Source organism: Malus sylvestris, chromosome 4, assembly GCF_916048215.2.
Source record: "Malus sylvestris chromosome 4, drMalSylv7.2, whole genome shotgun sequence".
Taxonomy (NCBI): Eukaryota; Viridiplantae; Streptophyta; class Magnoliopsida; order Rosales; family Rosaceae; genus Malus; species Malus sylvestris.
Window position 1 is genome coordinate 8,493,635 of NC_062263.1, and position 22,184 is coordinate 8,515,818.

Genomic DNA, 22,184 nt, shown 5'->3' on the forward strand with positions numbered 1-22,184 from the left:
CATAGTTGGATTGAAACTAATTCTACATTGGTTATTCACTATCCTTATAATTCCCATAATACAATAATTTGTTTCTCTTGGTTGATTGGAACAATTGTTTATGGCCACTCATCAGTTAAGTATTTTTTGCACACACATTTATCGGGAGGGTAATCAAGTTGATGATGCCCTAGCTTTTTTTGGCGCTGCTGGTAGTGCTTATTATTGGTGGTCCACTGCTTTGGATTTTGTAGATGCCGTCTATGGTTGTGACCTTGAGTTTCGTCCTATTTTTCATTTTTGTTGATGTTTTCTTTGTTTCTCTCTTCACAGGTTTTGGCTATGTCCCTCCGCTTGCACATTCTTCTTTTTTTCTTTTTTTTTTGGTTCTTCATTTAATAAATTTCAGAGATAGGGGATCAGAGGATGGTGGGAGGGGGTGTCGTTCTATCAGGGAGTTAACTCTTTCTAATCATTCTGAGCGGGAAGGAAGTCTACTTATAGTTGATGGCTAATCCTGGGGTCTTAGTTCTTTCTTTCCACCTTGTGCTGGTTTAGAAAGTAAAATTTCTACTATTATAGCCGACGACCAAGCCTTATGCGTGGCTCGACTCGTCTAATCTATTATCATCATTTAAAGGAAAAAAAATCCTCTTCATGAACACTGTAGGATATTAATTAAACATGTTATTTAGTTATTGATCTCTTGATCAATGAAGATGTGTCCCGCTAAACAGAATTAAAATAAGTCCAGAAACTTAATTAATCAAACAAGGGCCAATTTTTCATTTGAGGACCAAAAGAGGGCTGCTAGCTACCATTCTCCACTAATGGGATTTTAACGTTCAATTTACATGCAATTTTTCTTTTTAGAATGTTCTCAGGCAATTTATCGAGGCTCTAACGGTCCATTTGGTAACATTTTTCATTTTTCACAATTAGTTTTTCTTTCTAAATTAAAAATCAAGTGAGAATGCATGGGAAAAAGGGAGGAGAGGCGGCCAGGGGGAAGGAAACTGGAGAAATGAAAACGATTGTGTGGACCATGGGATATATTGCCCCTGAAGGGTGCTGAAGATCAATGTGTGTGACAAATAAGAATACAAAATAATAAGAATATTATTAAATAAACGAGAATGCCGAAACGGCTATAAAATCCCAAGAGGTTACATCTTGACTAACTTAACTTCATACTAAACTATAAGCTATATTTATAGAGAGCAAAACTTAGAAATCCTATTCGGATGGGCTAAGCTCATATAATGTCATCTTAGGCCTGTTTTGGAGGTGTCTAAGGCTCAGAACATGATTGTTTTGTGGCTAGGCAGTTTCTTCATGTTTGACTAGGAGATTGTTTCCTAATCTCTTAACTTATTTTGTTTCCTAATTTTTAGAAAACCTTTTCTAGAAAAGATTTATTTTGCAGCAGGATAAATAAGGCTATCTATCCATTCTCTACGCATTACTTTGGAGAACTCGACTTATAGAGCTTTTGACGATTCAACTTTATTTTTCAACGTGTTTTATATCCTTTTTCTATTCAGTAAATTTTCCTTTGATTTTAATTATGATTATGTGTAACTTACTTACTTTTGGTAGGGCGATGCCAAGAGCCTTAGCAAGAATATGTAGTTTCTTTTCAATTTACTTATAATATTATGCATATATGTTTTGAATTATTAGTCACCGTGTTGAAACTGACACACCCCAACCTAAATCGAGACGTGCTGGCCGTCACCTGAGGGTGACACAGCCATGTGCGCAGTGTGGAATTGATAAGGTCATAAAAATGTGAATAAATAAAAACCAAGCTAACTAATTTACACTAGACGAATAAATATGTACGAGTGACGAGACTTAGGTGTAAACACACATAATCAGAGCATAGGTAGCCTAAGTACAGTCCAGCAGGACAAATATTAATTATACAATACTAGAAGGATGGTCCTACATTAATTACAGTCTGTCAGAACTACTGTAGTCTCCTCGCAAGCCACCAACAAGCACGCATACCTAAAACCTGGAAGGGCGCAAAACAGAAAGTGTGAGTGGGTAAAAACAAAACTTTTCAAAAACACTTCTCTTTTCAAAAATAATAACCCATCGCCGTAAAACCCGTATACTTTCCCAGAAATTAGGATACATATCTATATCAAAACCATACTCGGAATAGCCAAAACCACATGTATACCATGCCAAATATCTCAACATAATGAAATAAGTAAACCAGGTGAAGTAAATCAACGAAAAGTAATATGTCATCCGGATCCACCTATTGTGGCATGTACGGCTGAACCTAGAGCTCGTCTATATGCATGCACATGAGTCGGAACCACCTAATGTGGTCTATACGACAAGACTGAGTGTAAATAAATACGCTCAAGTGCTACGATCATGTGAAGACTGTGCGAATAATCGCGGGTCACCTACAAGTCGAAACCACCTAATGTAGTCCGTACGACAGGATTGTGCACCAAACTTGGATCCAAGGTGAGCATGCGGTGTGGGAGGTGAACATCACGTGAAGGATTGTGCCCTGACCACGGGCGGGAGCACTAACACCGAGGTGCATGTTTATGAGCTCTAAATGCATCAAATGTAATCATAACCATACAACTCACATCCACAATCTATAAACTCACATGCAACTTACCTGTCTGCAGCATTAACAATAATATATATGCAACTACTAAATGCATATTCTAAGTATAAACCATTTGGCATGGCATTTCAAAACATAAAACCATTAAATAAGTTTCCTGGGAAAATACCAAGCATATATATATACACTGAAAAGCAAAAGCCCACTCACTGGTATGTGGCAGGATCGTAACCCTCGAGCCTCGCCTAATTGCGCTCGTCCTCAGGAAACATCTCACCTATATGCAAAACAACGATTTTAACATTATTTTTAAGTACATAACCAAAACTAGGTAATAACTTCTCATACGTTGCTCAATTGAGGTATTTGAATATATCATCGTAGCTTACTCAACACCACAAACAACCCCATATTTTTAGAAAAAAATTCTAAGTTCCCACGCGCCCTATCACGCCGGCCAAGGCAATGCAACAAGCGCTGCCCACGCACAAGCATGTGCCTGGCACATTGACAAATTCCCTAACGGTGTTAGGGAATATTTCGTTAAATAATGGAATATACCGTTAGATATACCAGACGCCGTTAAGAATATTCCATAAAAATTGACGGAATATGCTCATTCTCCTTCCTTGGTTCGCTGGATTCCGGTGTCGACCACCGCTGCACTCGCCGGTTTCTGGAAAAACTTCGAATCTTAATATCTCACTCATTTTAGCACCAAATTCCATGAAATTTATACCAAAATGAAGTTCTCAACTAGGAGAACACATTCTTACCATTTTTACGTCTTCAAAACTAACGGAAACTGGTCGAAAAAGTCTCAATAATTTGGCCACACCTGCAACTCGACGAACTCGAGTGTCCCGACGTCCAAAACCTTCCAAAATTCTCCTATAAGCTTCGCGAATTAGATTTAAGACCTCCTAGAACCTTAAAACTCCACGAAACACTCGCGATCACGATAGAGTAACATGACGCCTCATCGAAGCTCCCTGGTTCTCAAGTTCCCGGGGTCCATCCTCCCAACTAAGGGTATAGTTCTGCTCCTGAGCTTGCAAGGAACTTGGAAATGGTCTCCAATATCTCGATCTGTGCAAGATGAAGCTAGTTTGGAGCCTGTGCGTACGGACTGTACGGACAGGGTTCGAGAAAGAGAGTGACAGATGAAGGTTGCACATGTGTGAGTATGTGTGAGTCTTGACCCGGATTGGGTATACACACATACAATCCTTAAACTCTAATTGGGTTGCCACTATAGGCTAAAAAAAACATCTAAAACAACCCCAATTCCTATTGGGTCCAAAGAATTTGGACATAACATAATTGGTCCCTTTTTCTTAACCCAATTATACATTCACAATCCAACCGTTCAAGGGTAAAATCGACATTTCCACACTATCAGGGATAAGATAAATATAAATTCGGGACGGGTCGTCACAGAAACTATCTAATTGTCTTAATGCTTGATCACTACTAAGATACTTAGAAATATAATTTGATGCAATTTTGGTTGGAGGGTTGTTCCTGAAATTGACAAAGGCTTTTTGTGGTTAATAATTGTAATTTCACTAAGGATGAATACCACGTCTTAAGGGTTGTGTGACAACCTGTCCCTAATTTTAAGTTTTATAAATTTTAAAATAGTGATTTTTCGAAAATGCCCCTAGAGACAAAGATTTTGACTTTTGTTGACCATCGGTTAGAGAGACATAAGACTCATTCTTTTAGCATATCCTCGTAATACTTGTCACTATAAGCACATAGGCCAAAGTCATTTGTGAATCCGAGTTTTAAAGATATAGTTACAGACATTTGAAGTCGTTTTGTTAAATTTTAAATTAGAAATTAATTAAACTCCCACCTTGTGGGAAAGAGGCCCAATCAGGTATGAATTATTGTGGACCAATCAGATTAAAGGCAAGGACCAATCAGAAAATGAGGGGAAAAAGGCAATAGCCAATGTGGGGAAGAGAGATAAAGCTCTCAGCCTCTCCTTCCCGTTGACAGTAAACCTGTGCACCCACCCGACCAAATTCCGGCGGTTTCCGCCATTTTTCCCGTCGAACCACCATCATCCAACACCTACAATCTCTTCCACAACCTCCCCTCTACCATTTCCACCCAAATTCGAAGGTTTTAAGGTCCAAAACCATGTAGAACCTGACTAGGGCATCGGAGGTGCTCGATGGTGACTCCTCCGATCCGACGAGTTTCACCACACACCACCACCCTTAATCAACTCCCCTTGGACCCAGGAACAAGACCCAACCAGTGAAAGGGGTGTTGGAGCACCTGAGAAGTTGAATCGACGAACACCCATTCTAGGGTTTTCGATGGGTGCGAGTTAAATTGGAGCTTTACCCGGCCAATTGGACTTGTCCATAGGTATAAAACTTACTCTACTCGTTGAGATCTTCATTCTTGTAAAATTTGGTAATTTTTAAAAATAGTTGAATTTTCCGACGAACCGGGGCAGCCGGAGGCCGCATGCGGCAACGCGTGGGCCAAGGCCCCACCTGCCCCTCCTAGACTAATTTGGTTACTCTAACTTCATATGTGGCGTTTGATCTACGAAATCTCATCTTAAGACTATAGTTTTGATAGAGACCACCACTTGGATATTGAATGAATCGACGATCCAACCGTTGGTTCGTCACCAAACTTTAATACGTTATAGTACGTAATATTTGAGGATATTAAGAACTTACGGATCAGGAATCCGAGGTATGGATCTTCCCAAATTAGATTTGTAAGTTCGTAAAATAAAACGTCGACCGCCACTTGAATTGTGATTGGCAGAGATCCAACCGTTGGATTATGGTAAGATTTTAGTATGTTGTTTTAGAAGCATAATGTGTATCTTTGAAAGTTATAGATTGGAAATCTGAGGTGCTAATTTTTCGGATCGAGTTACGTAGGGTTGTGGACCCTACCGTCGACCTTTGACTGATGGTTGACTTTTGGTCAATGGGTTTCAAATCATTCTAGAACGTTCTTGGAGATGCGTTTTATGTAAGTTACGTGTTCTATCAATAAGAATTCTGAGACGTTATTTGATATTTATTCTAGGAGACGATTGTTCGTGATGCCTCGATATTCATGTTAGGAAGTTGTAGCGCAGACTTCGGGTGAGTGGGTATTTTCCTTTTTATAGTGTGTGTGTGTGTGTATATATATATTTTATAGTTTCCACAAATGCTTTTGAATTGATTTATGCATTTCATGCCATGATTAAGAAATGTTGCATTGTTGTGAAATTGTGAAATGCCAAAATGATCCTACGAGATGCGCAGGTAAGTTCAGGTAAGGTTATTATGTTGGTTAGAATTATTGCATCATTATGGCATGCTTATATTCATGTAATGCTCATCATTGCTTCACCCTAGTGTTAGTGCTATCGTCCCAAGCCAGGGCCAATCCTTCACATATATGTTCACCTCCCGCACCGTATCGCCTTGGATCCAAGTAGGTGCCAATCCTGTCTTACAAGTCGCATTAGGCGACTCGGACTGATGTGCTAGCATAGGTTGTTGAGCACTTGATTTTACTGTGGAGATTTTGTGATTTTGGGATATCATGTCTTATTTACGTTTTGCAGGCTACGATAAGTATTTTCATACTATACGTAGTATGTATATTTTAGAAACTATACATATTTTATGGCGAGGGGTTATAACGTTTTCAAAAGGTTTTTAATTAAAATTATATTTTCAGGCTCACTCCCCTTTGTTTTTCACCCCTCCAGGTTTAGTAGATGAGATTTCATATCGACGAGGATTCTTGGCAAATTTTAGGGTAGACGGTTACCTTTGATGATATAATTTCTCACCATATTTTACTGTACAGTATTTATGCTCTGTCATCACATGTGAATTGGGTTCATTCTCGCTCACATAGCACTCTTGTATTTAAGAACTTTTAGGTTTAAATTTATTCATATTTTCCACATCACTACACTTCATGGCTTCGTCACTTTCCAGGTGTCGGCCAGCACAACTTGATTCGGAGTCCTAGTGGACATTCTGGGTCAGGGTGTGTCAGTTTCATGATTTTTCAAAGGGTTTTCATAAAACTTAATGAGTCTTGCATGTTTAGATTTGATCTAAATACCATAGACGAATTGCATGTTTGATATAATTCTATATTGGGGTCCAAGTAGAGCATATTTTAGGAACACCTAACCTTCAAAATATGTATATATAAGTTATAAGTGATTGGAAGAATTACATAAGATTGTTAATGTGATGGTGGACCGTAGTGCTTTTTACAATTTTATTTTCAAAAACTGTTTTCTTTTGCTTTCTTTACTTTGCCCATTTCTTTAATTGTTTTAAGGGAGTTTTAACGAAACATTCCCGGTACTGTTTACTTTTAACGAAAAACCACATTTTTACCTTTCCCTGATACTTTTCACTACACCTTTATTTGTCATTTTTTCATTAAAACTAAAGTTTTTTTTGGACTTTTCGTTAGTTTTTCTTTGTTTTAATTAAAATTCGTTTTTATTATTTTAAACTCCAAAATCAACCTTTTCCAAAATTTGTTTTAAATAATTAATTAAAATTTAGTTTTTACATAAATTGTTTTAAATAATTTTTGTGGGAACGACCTTGTATTGAGCAATCTTATTACAAGTATTTTGTTCTCTTACAAGTTTTTTTAAATGTTTTTATCCTTACTTTTGTAATGGTAAAAATCCTATCAGCACCCAAAGATTAAAAGTTCCAAAATTTCTCATCATACCCCTATGAGCCCCAAACCGATCCGGTTCACTTCATGAGACATTGATTATATGATGATGGAAGCCTTTAAGGGAAGGGATCCCCATTTTTCAAAAAAAAAAAAAAGGGGGACATCCTCTTGATCGTTAGATTTGGCTTTAATGAAATCCTGTGGTTGAGATTCTGTGGTCTGTGATTTAATCTCAGCCACATAATTTCATTAAAGTCAAATCTAATGGTTAAGAGGGTGTTCCCATTTTTTTTTTAAAAATGGGGATCCCTCTCTTAAAGGGCCTGATATGATGATTACTATTATTATCCAACTGACACCATTTATATAGGGCTTGTTGTTATGTTTGATTGGATTAGAATAGATAACTCCCTAATTTCAAGGTATATTGAAAGCAAAAGTAAATGATTTTTTATTTGGAGGGGACTACAAGAGATTAGACATGATGAAAACTCATTTCTTTTAATCCTACCATTTTGGAAATGATTGGAATAGATGAGTTTTCTTCATGAGTAATTCATCTTCTACCCTTTAGTTGGACATAATTTTTTCATTACTCACCTCAATGGGTCCTTAAATTAGAGAGTTATCAATTCCAATCCAATCGTACATACCACACGAGGTCTTACCCTTAAGCATTTATGTGGTATTGCAATAGGTAGGTCTCATTTTTCACTCGAATAAAAAAAAGAAAAAGAAGAACATGCTGGAGCATTTTCGTACAAAAGGTTACAAGTTATCTCCATTTGATTAAATTGCATTTTTTGTTGGATCCATATCTCTTAAATAGTTTAATTTGTTCTTTTTTTCTCCTTTTTTTTTTCCTTCCACCTTCACACAATTGAAAAATGGAGAAAAAAATTGCACTGGAAGCATAAAATTTTGTATGTGACCCTAAACAAACACTTGAGTTGGTCTTTGTTTGTGGAGAGTGACAATGGAAATTGCTTTTTCTTCTTTGTACATATTCACCAAATATAGTGATGTTAAAATGCCATCCCTCTTTGCAGCTTGAGAATTATGTGTTTTTTTCTGTTGCTTGTTTTTCTTTCTCCATTATCTTCGCATGAAAACCATTTGGAAATTGTAAACCCGGCGTTCGGACTATATCTCCTCCTTTGATTGGTTCCCACCTAAAAATTTTGGATGTAAACATGTAATTAGTCTCCCTCCCTACCTTACCATTTGCAAATTGTAAAAGCCGGCGTTCGGACATTCTTACCTGCACTTGGTAACTAAGCAGTGTAGAAATACAGCCATCTGCACTTTAGTAAATTCTGTTCCAACACAAAATCTCATGCCACCACCAAAAGCCATGAAATGTTTGGATGCATTGCACACTTCTACGCCCTGCATTAATCCATTTTTGAAGTACAACTGAGGACTAAAATTATGGTACCAAAAAGAGGATTGCAGATGAACTAGAACTGTCCATTCTCCGATATTGAACTGACCTCCCATCTGCATGGATTGAAGGCTACTGGGTTTTCGTATTTGGCTGGGTTTAAGTGTACGGCTGGTGGACAAACCATAACTGCCCAACCTGCTGGAATTGTATATCCTGAACCATAACAAATTTGTATAGCAAGTAAAATTAGGATGACTTTCATGATTGTAACTTTATTGTATAATTGAAGAAAAAAAGATATATTACTCCTTAATCACTCCTTACATACCCTTAAATTTTATTTCTCTCACTGCTTTTCGAAAGATGCCTGGAACTATATTCGCCAGCCTAACTGTTTCGCTGATGACCTGCAGGTTGAAATTGTCAGTTTGTTAGACAGAGCTATGAATATGAAATTCTTTTTTCTATATTTTTTTAACTAAGAATTGAAAGTTGAAGTGTGAGACTCACCTGAAACGTAAATTTCATTGATTTGTACTCTTTCCATGTGAGTCCAGAATCGGAATTTTCCCTTTGCTTTAAAATCATCTCGTGCTCTTCCTGTCACAAGAAAGAAAATTTTAACATGTTTTGAAATGTTGAAATCAATCACTAGCATAGTTTGAATTTTTTTTTTTCGCACCGTCAATTGCTTTAGCACAAGAGGATGGTCTGTAAGAAACTTCATGGCTAATGTTATAGCCAGGGAAGTTGTTTCGAAGCTCGCGAAAAGCAGCACAAACATTAAGTCCAAAGCAATTCCCTCTGTAAGTATTGTTCCCTCTTTCTTAAGTTCTTCAAGCACGTAATCGAAAAAATCAATTGGCTGCTTCCGGGACTCTGCTCGTCTTTCCTGCAGCATGTTCTTAAGCATTCTCATTGCACTTTTCCTACCCTGAGAAATTTTTGATTGTCAAAACCAAGATAATAAATTAGATACTAGAATCTAGAATGCTTTCACTATTAAACTATTTCGTACTTGAACCGTTTAAATTTTTGTGGCTAATTAAATGCAACAAACAAGTGTTATGGTGCAAAAGAAATATGTTTACCACTAAACACTTGTGATAAGATGTTCCAGGGATGTCCATAGGAAAGGAGATCAATCCTTGTATGAACGCAACGAAGTTTTCCCGTAAGTTCTCCGAGGACTTATTTGACTCATAACTAATAAGTTTCTTTGCAGTGAGATCAAATATCATCTGCAAACACCAAAGATAATCAGACTCAAAAGTTCAAACAAGACACTAAGTTTTAGTGAATGCTAAGTCAAAAAGAAGAAAGGTTATCAGAAAAATACGCTTGCAATTGAGTCTTTTAATTCTGTACTGTCCTGAGATGACCATTGTTGTAACCTGCTAAGTGCTGCCTGTTCAATTTCCGGGATCATTTTCTTAAGGCTTTCAGGGCCAAAGAGATGCAGGACCATGTTCTTGAGGTATTTGTACATGACCCCATGCAAGGAGCCAACATTTTGTCTGCCAAAAATCTCTGTGAATGTATCTGGATACCAACTTTGGAACAAATTTCCCTCTTGTTGGAACACAAAGTAATTGAGATCCGGGTCAGTTGATACGATAATTGGCCTTCCCACCAAATTACTCCTGAAAATTGGTCCATATCTGGAAACAGAAAAATTCAGAATGCATGTTAAAAATATGAAAGAGAAAAGAGAGTCGAAGATTGCAAGAGGCAATGATTTTCACGCTCTCAGTTTCTCCTGCCCTACACTCATTGTTTTCCATTGATTCTCATTTGATTTATTCAATTCTGAGACTAGAAACAAGGAGAAGAGTACAGAAGGAGAAAAAAGGGAGCGCGCAAATCATTTCCCGCACAAATTATCACAAATTTCACCTTTCCATTCTTTCCTTGATGAAGGGAGGAATATCAGAAGAGGTGTTGGGAGTGAAGAATTGTAAAGTTTCCCCAAGTAGTGGCAATCCCATTGAGCCTGGTGGAAGTTTGCCATTGCATTTGGGATTTCTCCACCTATAAACCCAATGTGTAATGCTTATAACAACCAATGCTGTAATGCACAAAGCCCACATCTTTTCAAACTCTCACTTCTACTTCAGCTTCAAGAGATCTTGAAGTGAAGAATTAACAACAGATTTTTATGCTGCTGCAAACACTTGATTTTTTACAGAAGAGGGGAAAAAATGGACAGCTTGAGATTGCTTGAAATGAAAGAATGGACAGACAGGAAGAAAAGGAAGTGCTGGCATGTATCTGATTAGGAGATCTTCTTAAATAGAAGATATTTTCTCATGCAACTAAGTTTAGTCTTAGTAACGTCACTATCAATTAAACGCTTTCCAAGTATTCAAAAAGAGCATAAAAACCAGTCATCAACTAGTCAGAAATATTAGTAATATTACATTCCAGCTTTCTTTTGTATGGTAAAGTTGGTTGCTCAATTATATATTGGTTGAAGATAGAATAAATATTTATGGATTAATTCTGTCTAGAGAATACTTATTACCCTTTGTCAACCCCCTCTATAGAAATTTGATTAAAGATTAAGCGTTGCATGACCATGAACCTCACAGGATGCTTCCTCTCTCTCTCTCTCTCTCTCTCTCTCTCTCTCAATGATTTGAGGTTATTGATAGGCCAGAATTCAGGCCATTTTTAAGGAGATTTTACAGGAACAGGACAGTTCCCTAGATTTTGAGTAGATAGAGGTTCACAGCATGTGTCTCTAATGGGTTTTACCAATATCTGAAATCTTATCAAATATCAATGCTAAATATGATACAATATCTATGTGACGTTGCAGTTTCATTTTCTTTGTTTCTTAATTTGTTTGTTAGAATAAGATCTCTCCCTAGATATTTGCCTGATGGATCATACTAATACTAGCAAATATCAAACCCTCATTAATCTTAATGCATACATCAATGGTGATCTCAAATGTATTCAATCTTAACGCATATATCAGTTGTGATCTCAAATATTGCTACTACCACTTGTGATTTTGTATGCATTTGCTTATTTGGTCTTAATAATGTCTATCTAGCATACCGACAGAAAGTATGTGTGAAAATTTTTATTTTTGTTTTTAAAGTAGAAGGAGAGACCAAGAAAGTGAGAGAGAATGTGGGAGTAGGGAGCGAGCTTTAAAGTTTTATTTTTTATTTTTTATTTTTTCCATTTTTCATTTTTTTTATTTTTATTTTATTTTATCAGATATATATTAAAATCACATGTAAATGAGGTTTTGAAAAAACCAACAAAATTTTGTTTGTGTGAAGTTACATTTCTGTCTATATTTCTTATTCATATTCAATTTTAATTAGAGGGTTAAATTGATAATTTCATATGATTTTGGTTGACAACGAGGATACTATTAATATGTAGTTTAGTTAATGCCTAATTTGATCTTAATAATGCCTAATTTGGACTTAGTAATGCCTAATTTGGTTTAGTAGCCCAACCTGTAGTATATTTGACCTAATTTGGTCTTAATAATGCTAATAATTTACCGTCTAATCTTGATAAACATCCTCTATATAAATATTAAGGTCCAAGTTTATTAGTGTTGATGCCAAAATTTTGACCAATGTAAAGTGTGCTGACTCTGCTAGGAGAAAGCCATGAGTACCGGTGTTATACCAGTTCAAGGAGAAATTTTTCAGTGTGACTGTCACATAAGATGGTTCTTCATGTGTATTTATATAAATGGTGGAATATATGTGTTAAAAGGTTAATTACTTAAAAATTAAAATTTTCCACCACTTACATAAAAACACGTGGTGTACCATCCGTGTTCCTGTCACAACAAAAAATTTCTCCAGTCCAAGAGCTTCTGATGCTTGATAGTGACACGGGTCCCTAATTAGTTGGTTCCATGACTGGTAACAAAGGAGACCTCTCATTTGTTACGAGGATAACCAATTAATGCTCGTCACGTAAATTGGTACTCTTTGGTCATCGGCAGTTTCCATATCGAGCATTTGTCAATCTTCCTACCCGTCGGCGATGTTGGACGATCTGTCTGCACAAGGAAATTGTTGTCGATTGACGAACGTCATTTACCTACATGCACCCAAGGCCCTTCGGTGGACATTGATACGTGGATCCTGAGTTGAATCAATAGAATAACGAATAGTCGATATTTATAAACAAACCGTATAAATAAACTATGCACCGCTTACAATTTATTATATCATTATTGTAATCACAAATAACTTGTAACTCAAGTAATTAAAAACATTTATCTTACACTCGAGGTCTTAAGTTATAATCCTCCTCCCCAGCTTTTATCAAGGGGAACAGAATGATTATGTTAGCCAAATATGGACACTAGCGTAAATTTTGGGTAGAAACTTGCATAATCTTTAAGAGTAGGCATGCTAATTTGACTGCATTGACCCATTTGGACACATAGAGCACCGCCCCCATTGAGCCACGGACTGAACGGGATGCAACAACTGCAACCACAAATGTAGGTGTAGGTCACTGTACGTGGATCATGATCCACAATGATAAGCAGTATCATTATATATAATACGAGTAGTCCAATCAGTCACCATACCACAGGAGAAGGCAATTTTCACATGTACATCAATTAAACATATTAGGCTATGCTTAGGGCTTAGTTAGAAAGCATAAGGATGGAGATCCTCCAACTTTGACTGCAGGTGATTGTTATTTTTTTGACTAGTTTTAAACTCATTCAACCATCTCAAAACCCTACTCAGAAAATATTATATTTGCATACAATACAAATATAGGATGACACAGATTACTTAACTACTTTTGTTTTTTATGAAGATAAGTTAACTACTTAAGGCTTGGAAAGCTTGCTCAAGATTCATAATCTATCGATATCTATCAAGTTAATTACTTGTTAACCAACCGAGTAATGCTAGGGAGACATATATTTAGGGATGTGATATCCACATATCCTATTTTACTTCTCATATACCCCTTGATGTCCGTTGATCTTCTTCAATTCATCCGATCTGATGGCCGAAAATTAAAAAAGTGTGTGAGAAGTATAATAGGGTGTGTGAATATTACATCCCTATATTTATACCAAATTGTTGTACTATATGATGTGACAAATAATTCATACAACCAACATTCAATCATATAAATTCATTAATTGACGTAACATGTACAAATCAGTTGCCAAATCAAATCGTACATTAATGTGGTGCAAAAATGTAGTCTCTAGTATTTTCTTAATAAAAAAATTGTTAAATATCCATTATAACCTTTGCAATCATAGGAGTTTTAATATTTGTGTTACAAATCAAGACTATTATAGTAATTCAAGTTGCAAGAGTTTTAATAGGCTAAATTTTAATTTTACACTCAGCTTTCTCTATTTTACTCCCTAGCTTTTCTCACGTATATTCTCCTTTACTGCAATTCTTCCTAAACATAGGTATAGTCTAGGTAGAGATTGTTAATATTATTAATGATAGCTGACGATCTCTTAGACCTTTAAACTTTTTTTTAGTTTTCTTTTCAATTTGTTTGATTTATTTTCCTTATGCATAGCGAAATTCAAATTTAAAACCTCAAAATACACGAGTAAATATTTCTATAAGGAATTGACCTAAAAGGCTGTTTCTTCAATTCTTTGTTATTGTTTGAAATGGAAAATGAAAATGATCACGATTGGGGGACTTGGATCTGATAGTGGGAAAACAAAGAGTAGGATTCTCTCTCCTCCTATTCTCATTCTCTTCCCTCTCATTCTCTCACACATTGTTTTTTGTCTTATTGTCTTTATAAAAAAAATCAATATAAGATGTTGACGTGACTTAACTGTGACCGTTCAAATAAGAGGGGAGAGAAGTACAGAGAGATTAGGAGGGGAAAACAATCCAAAGGGTCCACATCTAGAGATCTCCTATGTTTAGTTTCAATTATCTTAGATCTGGTGGTGGGAAAGGGTCCACGTCTAGAGATCTCCTATGTTTAGTTTCAATTATCTTTGTTGACTTCGCCGCCCTCATTTTGTCTACCAGTTGGAAGGTGTATGATCTCAGTTTGTCTACCAGTGGACGGTGTATGAAGATCCATATGGTTGGTTTATAATTACGGGGTGGCACTACTTTGTGAGGTGTCATTAAACATCAACCCTAGAAAACATTTACAGCAAAAATTTTACCTAAAAATTGATTCTTTGAATTGAAGTATAGTACTCTCTTCTCAAACAACTTGACGTGTTATGTGAGTATACAATCGAATAAGGGAAATATTTTCTTTTCATAGTATAATATAATTTAAAATACTAGTCAAAATATTTATTTTAAATCATCAATAAATAAAATAAATTTTACTTCAATAATGTATCGGATCAAATTAACAGTGTAACAAGATAACTTGATTCTATGTGCTGAAAGAGTTTAGGAGCAAATTATTTGTTACTTGGTGAATGGGTTTCGAGTTACTCGAGAAGGAGAAGATTGAGGAGAAAGTTGTTTCTATCTATAAGGTGCGCATTGGGAATGTACTATGAATTAAAACTATAAGCAACAAGTAAATAGTAGTAGTAGTAGTCAAAATGACTAAACCGCTTTTTACTGTTTATTCCTCAGCATCTTCCCTAAATTATGACACGACTATCAAACCCTTTCCAGAAAAGACTTAAGTCCTAAGGACATCAATTATATAGGTAGAACTGTTGTAGCCAAGTTTACCAACACAAATACATTCTTCTTTTTTTTATTATTACAAGTCATACTACTACTCTAAACTATGATAAAGAAAAGAGAGAAGATTTTTAATCTAGCAATGCGTTGAAGTGAAAAACCCTACTCACCACTTGTGAGTACATTTGTTACTGTAAAGATTATTGTTTTTAAGTATGTAATTTTGGTTCTACAACATTAGGCAGATATTAGGAATACCATAATTTTGTATGTATCACCTAATGTGGCAGAAGTTTATTTTATTGAATGTTAATTGTATGCATCATTTGTCAAATGTCATTTGGTACAAATATACGTCTCCCTAACAATACTCTTTTGTGTAATTCTGGCCAAAATTATTCAATCATATCCAAGAGATTAAAGTTAATTCTTCAACCAGATAGTGTTCAACCAAACATACAACACATTAACTAGAGACATAAAACTAATTATATGTCGTCACCCTTTTAATAGAGATGGGCCTCACGTTGTGACCTACCTAGACATATGACCTCCCTTGTATTAGAAAATTTTTTTTTGCCAGGAATGTGATCAAGAATGGGGTCAGTTTTATAAATAGCATTACTCAGAGATTTAATAAGACACACGTATATACGATCATATTGTGTGTGTGTGTGTGTGTGTGTATTATGTTCCAACTTGTGCCCTCAAGTTGCCTTGTACACTGGTACGTATCATGTGTTAATGATTTGATGATATATGTAAGCAAAAAACCAGTTAGATAGAGAAGAACTAAGAATAAGTTGATACATGGAGAATTAATTAAGGTACCTGGTTAGCTTCTTTGTTTCTTCGTCATTGGAAAGTGACGATTAATATTGTAAATGCATGCATGTGTATACACATGGTTAGCAAATATACGTATCGTACATGCATGTTTGTACATAATTCCTGAATCGTGTACCAATAATCTGGCATTAGTAAATTAATGACAGCTTAAGGGCTAATTTGGTATTGCTGTGATTTAAAATAAATAAAATAAAAAAATTAAAAAAAAACTGTTCATACTGTGTTGTGAAAATAAACAGTTATAAAATAAAGTTGTTGAGTGTTTAGTAAATTTTTTTGTAAAATTGTTTTTAACCAAAAGAAAAAGTCTAAGTGATTGGTAAATTTTTATATAAATTGTTATGCATATGTTAAATGACTAAAAATTATATGGTATTTAAGGTGATATAATAATTGTCAAACTCAATAATGTAAGGGAAAAATTGTAATTTTGTAAAATATGTGAGGGTATACTTGCTATTTGAAATTTTATTAAATGGACATTGATTACTATGCTTTGAGGAAAAAAAAGTAGCTTTTATTAGGGTTTAGGGATATTGATGCTTTTCTATGTTTTTCTACTGTCTTTGACAAATTTTTTTTTTTTAAAAGCACTTTTTTTATTTTAACTAAACACATTTGATGTTCTAGATTTTTTAATAGCTATTTTTTAAAAAACGCTACAATCTCAAACCAGCACTAAGATTTGCATCAATTTTTCTTATGGAAATGAATAATGCGGAAGACCATCAATTTAAACTATATTTTGTAAGACATATGACTTAGTCCAATACAACGGGAGTGAGGCGTAAGCAATTAATCTAATCTATATATCTAAATAATTAATGACCATACTGAAATCGATAATTCCGATGTTTTATTGTAAGATTTAGAAGCTCTAGTCTCAGCGTAGCTTTAAGCGTAAGCGTCTTTAGTTTTTTTGGTCATCTCTTCAGCCAGTCAAAGAGCCATTGTTCTTATTACGTACACATACATTTCTTTTATTTGAGAACACGTACATATATAATAATTACAATAATAAAAAATATGAACATGTACCACTTGTTTAGTTTGCTATGCACGTAAGCAAGTACCTGAAAAGTTTAAGGGACGATTAGAAGACTACTAATATCTCCAGAACACCTTAATACAGAACCTCTTGATTGTAAATACTGCATATAGTTTGTTGATCAATTTTCTAACAATCGAAGATTTGTAATTCTAGTGGACATTGTTTAATCTGTTTAGAGCCTTCTTTGCTAGCAGTCCTAAGTCACAACCCGAATCACTACTACTTTCTGGTGGTTTGTTGGAAGCATGCTAGCTTAATGCTGCAACCATGTGGGCTATAATCTTTTATTCTTGTCTATAAATGTTGGCCCGTTGATTGGCGCTGTCTTAGGAGCTATTAGGTGGAATCAATGGTAGATATAGGAATTTTTCTTCTAGGGGCAAGATGGAATTCGCACCGTTACTTTGTCTAGTTACCCTTGGCTCCATGCCCTGCCTCTGCCCTTTTTGACGCATTTTGTCACGTATTCTACCCTTATGAAACGCATGCTCAAAGAGAACATCAAAAGTAGCCCTAATGTTGATCCGCCAGTGAGTGGATTGAACCAATTTTACCAGAGTGGGGTGAACTTCCTTAAAATTAGTGCACCTAGTACCAATTTGTCCAAAGACTTGCACTGGACTAGTGCAAACCCAATTTCTTAAGGTTTGAGGCTAATAGTTTGTCTAACATTGCTATCCATGCTGCAGAATTGGTTTGTTTGAGCCACTACAGATTATGTGGTCTTATTCAACTGCAATGCAAATGCTCAAGTACAAAACACACAGATATATATATATATATATGTTATATTTCTTGCATCCAAAAGGTTCCAAACATTTCACTTCGGGTCTTCATTAATTTTTAAATGCATATGCTCCATAAAGAAATGAAGGTACACGAGCTAAGCAAAGCTGGATTTAAATGGTCAATTAGACCCTAAGAAACATAAGCTGGTAGGGTTTGAAAATAGGGATACTTTGGATGCAGTCCCTAATTCTTAACATTCTTTTATTAAAATCTTAATAATATTCAAAGTTTGATCAAGGTCCCTTGATTTTGTTCACCTCATTATATTACTATTAATATTTATAGTTTTATAGTTTTGACATTAATTGTTTGATATTTTATGAGATTTATAATCCTATAAATTTAAAATCCCTCATTATAATACTATTAGAAATGGTTACAATAAAAAAATTCAAACATTTTGATTGAATAAATGGATTAAAACTATGTAAAAATAATAAATAATAAATGTCAAAATAATGTATCCATAGTGTTAAAAAAATTGGTACATTTTACAAACAAATTGGTACATTTCACATATAACAAAGTGATACATCAATAAAGAAGAATGGGTACATTAGAAATAAATTAGGGTACAGATAAAAGATTAAAAATTATGAATACAAATGAATTTTTAAAAATATAGGCGCTAAAAGAAATTAATACATGGGTACAAAATAAAACTAAAAACAAAATACTACAAATTTAAAAAAAAAATGTTGCAAATTAAAAGTGGGTACAAACTAAAAGTATAAATATATGATACAAAGTTTAGGCATAAAATATAAATATACCATATGTAATTTTTCTATCATTGATTAAATGTCACGTAACGGTATACACATGGGTACAAACACAAATAAAACTTTAAAAAATATGGGCACAAAAAGAAACTAATATATGGGTACAAATTAAAAATGAAAAGAAAATTGATACAAATTAAAAAATATTTGCAAATTAAAAATAGGTACAAACTAAAAATAAAAATATATGATAAAAATTTTAGCCATAAATATAAATATACTAATTGTAACATTTTTATCATTAAAGGAATATATTTAAAAATAAAAATATTTTATTATTCAAATAATTAATGATGTTATTAATACCCAAGAACCTTGATTAAAAATTAAAAATGAATAGGATTTTAATCAATGAAGTAACAAAAAGAAGGATGTGAACCTAATTTTCCCTTGAAAATATGAGCTTTGCCTTGTAAAACAATCCAATTCCATTCAAGTTCATGTATTTATTCAACAGGATCTTGATTCAGCTACAAGCCTAGCTACAATGAAGGGCACATGTTCCTTGATTAACATTGGATCGACGTATCAGAGAGAGTTAGCTTTTGCTTGACCCTGACCTTTACATATATTTGCATATTAAGGGACTGACTGGTCTAATTGGACAGAATTCAACCTATATACAAAATGAACTGGGAAAAAAAAAAGAAAAAAAATATATATATATATAGAGAGAGAGAGAGAGAGAGAAAGAGAGAGAGAGAGTGTGTGTGTGTGTGTGTGTGTGTGTGTGTGTGTTGATATTGGATTTCAAATTCGATCACTGCACATAAACATGCATGATGCAAGCAAACATAGATCAATGTGAAAGAGTTTGGAACACGGAAAGTTTCACAATTTCCGCTTTGATACTTTTATGTTCCTATCTTACTCATAACGTGCAATTAAGTTTAGATTTTGTTTTTTTCAAACAAACATGTGCATGCATGAAAGCTTGCCTTAAATTCGATATGTAGGTATCCTTTACAAATGAGCTTCCATTAAAGTCCATATAAATATGAATTTGGAAACAAACATCAAACTCGTCAAAATTACATATGTTGATGCACAAAATCAGTTGGGACTTTGGTACAACAGAAAATATTAAGTTTGTGACCTTCGCTAGATTGCTCCGGTCATTAGTGTGGATAAGTATGTAAATGGATAGAGACAGGGAAGCAAACACAAGATGTAGGTGGTTCACCCAGATTGGCTACGTCCACGAAGTAGACGAGTTCTCATTAATTGTGAAGGGTTTACACAAGTACATAGGTTCAAACTCTCCTTTAGTGAGTACAAGTGAATGATTTAGTACAAATGACATTATGAAATATTGTGGGAGAATGATCTCCTTTTATAGAAGAGAGTTTCTAGCTTTGTTTTGACATTGACACGTGTCGTGTTGTGATTGATTTCTGACGTTGACACGTGTCGCGCTATAATTGGCCTCCTGGTTGAAGGGAAACTCTTCTGGGTCCTTGACGGTATAACGTTGACCGGTGCTCAGTAGTTTCGAGATTGGTCAAGTATGGTACAAACAGTGCTCCCCTAAGTTCCCGAGTGAGGGAAGCTCCTCGGTTGGAGACTTGCAAGATCTAAGCCATTGAGTAATCACGAAATTTCTAAGTACTGAAATGTGGTATCCTTTCACTTGCCTTATCTGTCTCATATGTAGATGTGGCATCTTTTCTGGAAGTACTTTTCCTTTATCCAGGGGTGGTATCTTTAACCGATGAAAATGCACAAGGTAATGTATCAATTTCACTTGAAGCTTACTTGTAATTTTGGGCTTGGTCAAGTGCGATACAAACCCTATAGTAGGAGTTCCCTAAGTTGCTGAGCTAGGAGATTTACCGAAAGAGATAACAGACAAGGTAAGCAATCAGACTTCCAAGCAAGCAACCTAGATCGGAGGTTCGACTTCGGCTTCTGGTTGATTGTTCTCCTTCTTCTTGTGTCGTAAATAGCAACAAGGATAAGAAGAAGCAAATGGAGAAGAGATGATATGAGATACTTTTGCTTTTGAAGAAGTAACTTTCCACAGGCTTATTCTTGAACTGGGTTGGAAGGTTTTCTGGTTTCCTCCATAGTATAAGGCCGACTCAAGAATTTGAGGGTCAAAACAAGTCCACCAAATCTAGAGTACGTTCGACCCTGATGATATAGGATACTTTTGCTGTTGACAAAGTAGTGGATGTATCGGCACGTGTTCTGTTACGCTTGTCTCCACATGCTTCCTTGTATCTTTTTCACTTGCCCTATATGTTCCTTAGGCAGATGTGGTATCTTCTCTGGAAGCATAAGATGTTGAAGATGAGTACTCGAGAGCAATGCCAGGTAAGTAATCAAGCAAGGGGTTCCAGGCAGTCAATTCCTGACTGGAAGCTTGATTCCAAGTGCTGACTGATTACTCTCTTTCTCCTTGTCTTGCAGGTAAGAACAAGGTCAAAGGAAAAGATAGGGAAAAAGCATGATATGGGATACTCTTGCTTTTAACCCTGATGATATGAGATACTCTTGCTCTGGTGTGGCTTGTTTACAGAGGTAATATTGAGGGGAAAATAAGCTGAGCATTTCGAGAGACTCTGCTGAGAGTGCCCCTCGGATGTAAAGAAAAGTTGAGCATTTTTTTTTATTTGCAGGTCTGCCTGGTTGTGAAGGATGAAGGTCGACATATAAAGGAATTGTCCCAACAGCAAGTGGTAACGATGTTCCTTTACCCTTCTTGGTCATAGCAATGTAGTGGAAACTGCAAGATTCACGTGTTTTAACTTTGTCAGAGCACTTTGAAAAAGTGGTATGTGGTATCTGGAAAGCTGATGTTGCGTGTGAAGATTGCAGACAAGCTTTATCCAAGAAAATCTAGCTCTCGAAGTTAGGAGAGCGGTGCCTCTTGGTTTTCGAACAAGAAATCATGTGGGGGATCTGGCTCTCGAGATTTGGAGAAAAGTGCCTCTTCGATTTTTGAGAAAGCAATCATTTTGGGAGTCTGGCTCTTGAGATTCGGAGAGTGGTGCCTCTTCTATTTTTTAGCAAGTTATCCTGTTAGGAGTCTGGCTCTTGAGATTCGGAGAGATGTGCCTATTCGATTTTTGAGCAAGTAATCATGTTAGGAGTCTGGCTCTCAAGATTCAGAGGGCGGTGCCTCTTCGATTTTTGAGCAAGTAATCATATTAGGAGTCTAGCTCTCGAGATTCGGAGAACTATGCCTCTTCGATTTTTGAGCAAGCAATCTTGTTGGGAGTGTTTTCTCGAATGTGAGTAAAGGTTGGGCATTTTTGCCAATCTGCCTTGCCAATCTGCCTTGCCAATCTGCCTTTCCAGTTATCAAGCAGTGATGTTGTTCCTTTATCCTTATAGGTAATAGTAGGGTGGCTGGACCTTCAAAATTTATGTGTCTAAACTTTGTCAGAGATCTTTG

At 35.5% G+C, this 22,184-nt stretch overlaps 1 protein-coding gene across 1 annotated transcript; it reads right to left on the reverse strand.

Moving 5' to 3' along the window:
* Window positions 1-7,774: 7,774 nt before the first annotated feature.
* On the reverse strand, window positions 7,775-10,902 carry LOC126619693 (cytochrome P450 87A3). Its single transcript, XM_050288109.1, has 9 exons — window positions 10,557-10,902; window positions 10,000-10,321; window positions 9,752-9,901; window positions 9,343-9,594; window positions 9,171-9,260; window positions 8,989-9,067; window positions 8,767-8,873; window positions 8,535-8,662; window positions 7,775-8,445 (listed from the first exon to the last, which is right to left on the reverse strand). Exons 1-9 carry the CDS (start codon window positions 10,748-10,750, stop codon window positions 8,331-8,333), a joined length of 1,437 nt encoding a protein of 478 aa, XP_050144066.1. The 5' UTR covers window positions 10,751-10,902; the 3' UTR covers window positions 7,775-8,330.
* Window positions 10,903-22,184: the final 11,282 nt, after the last annotated feature.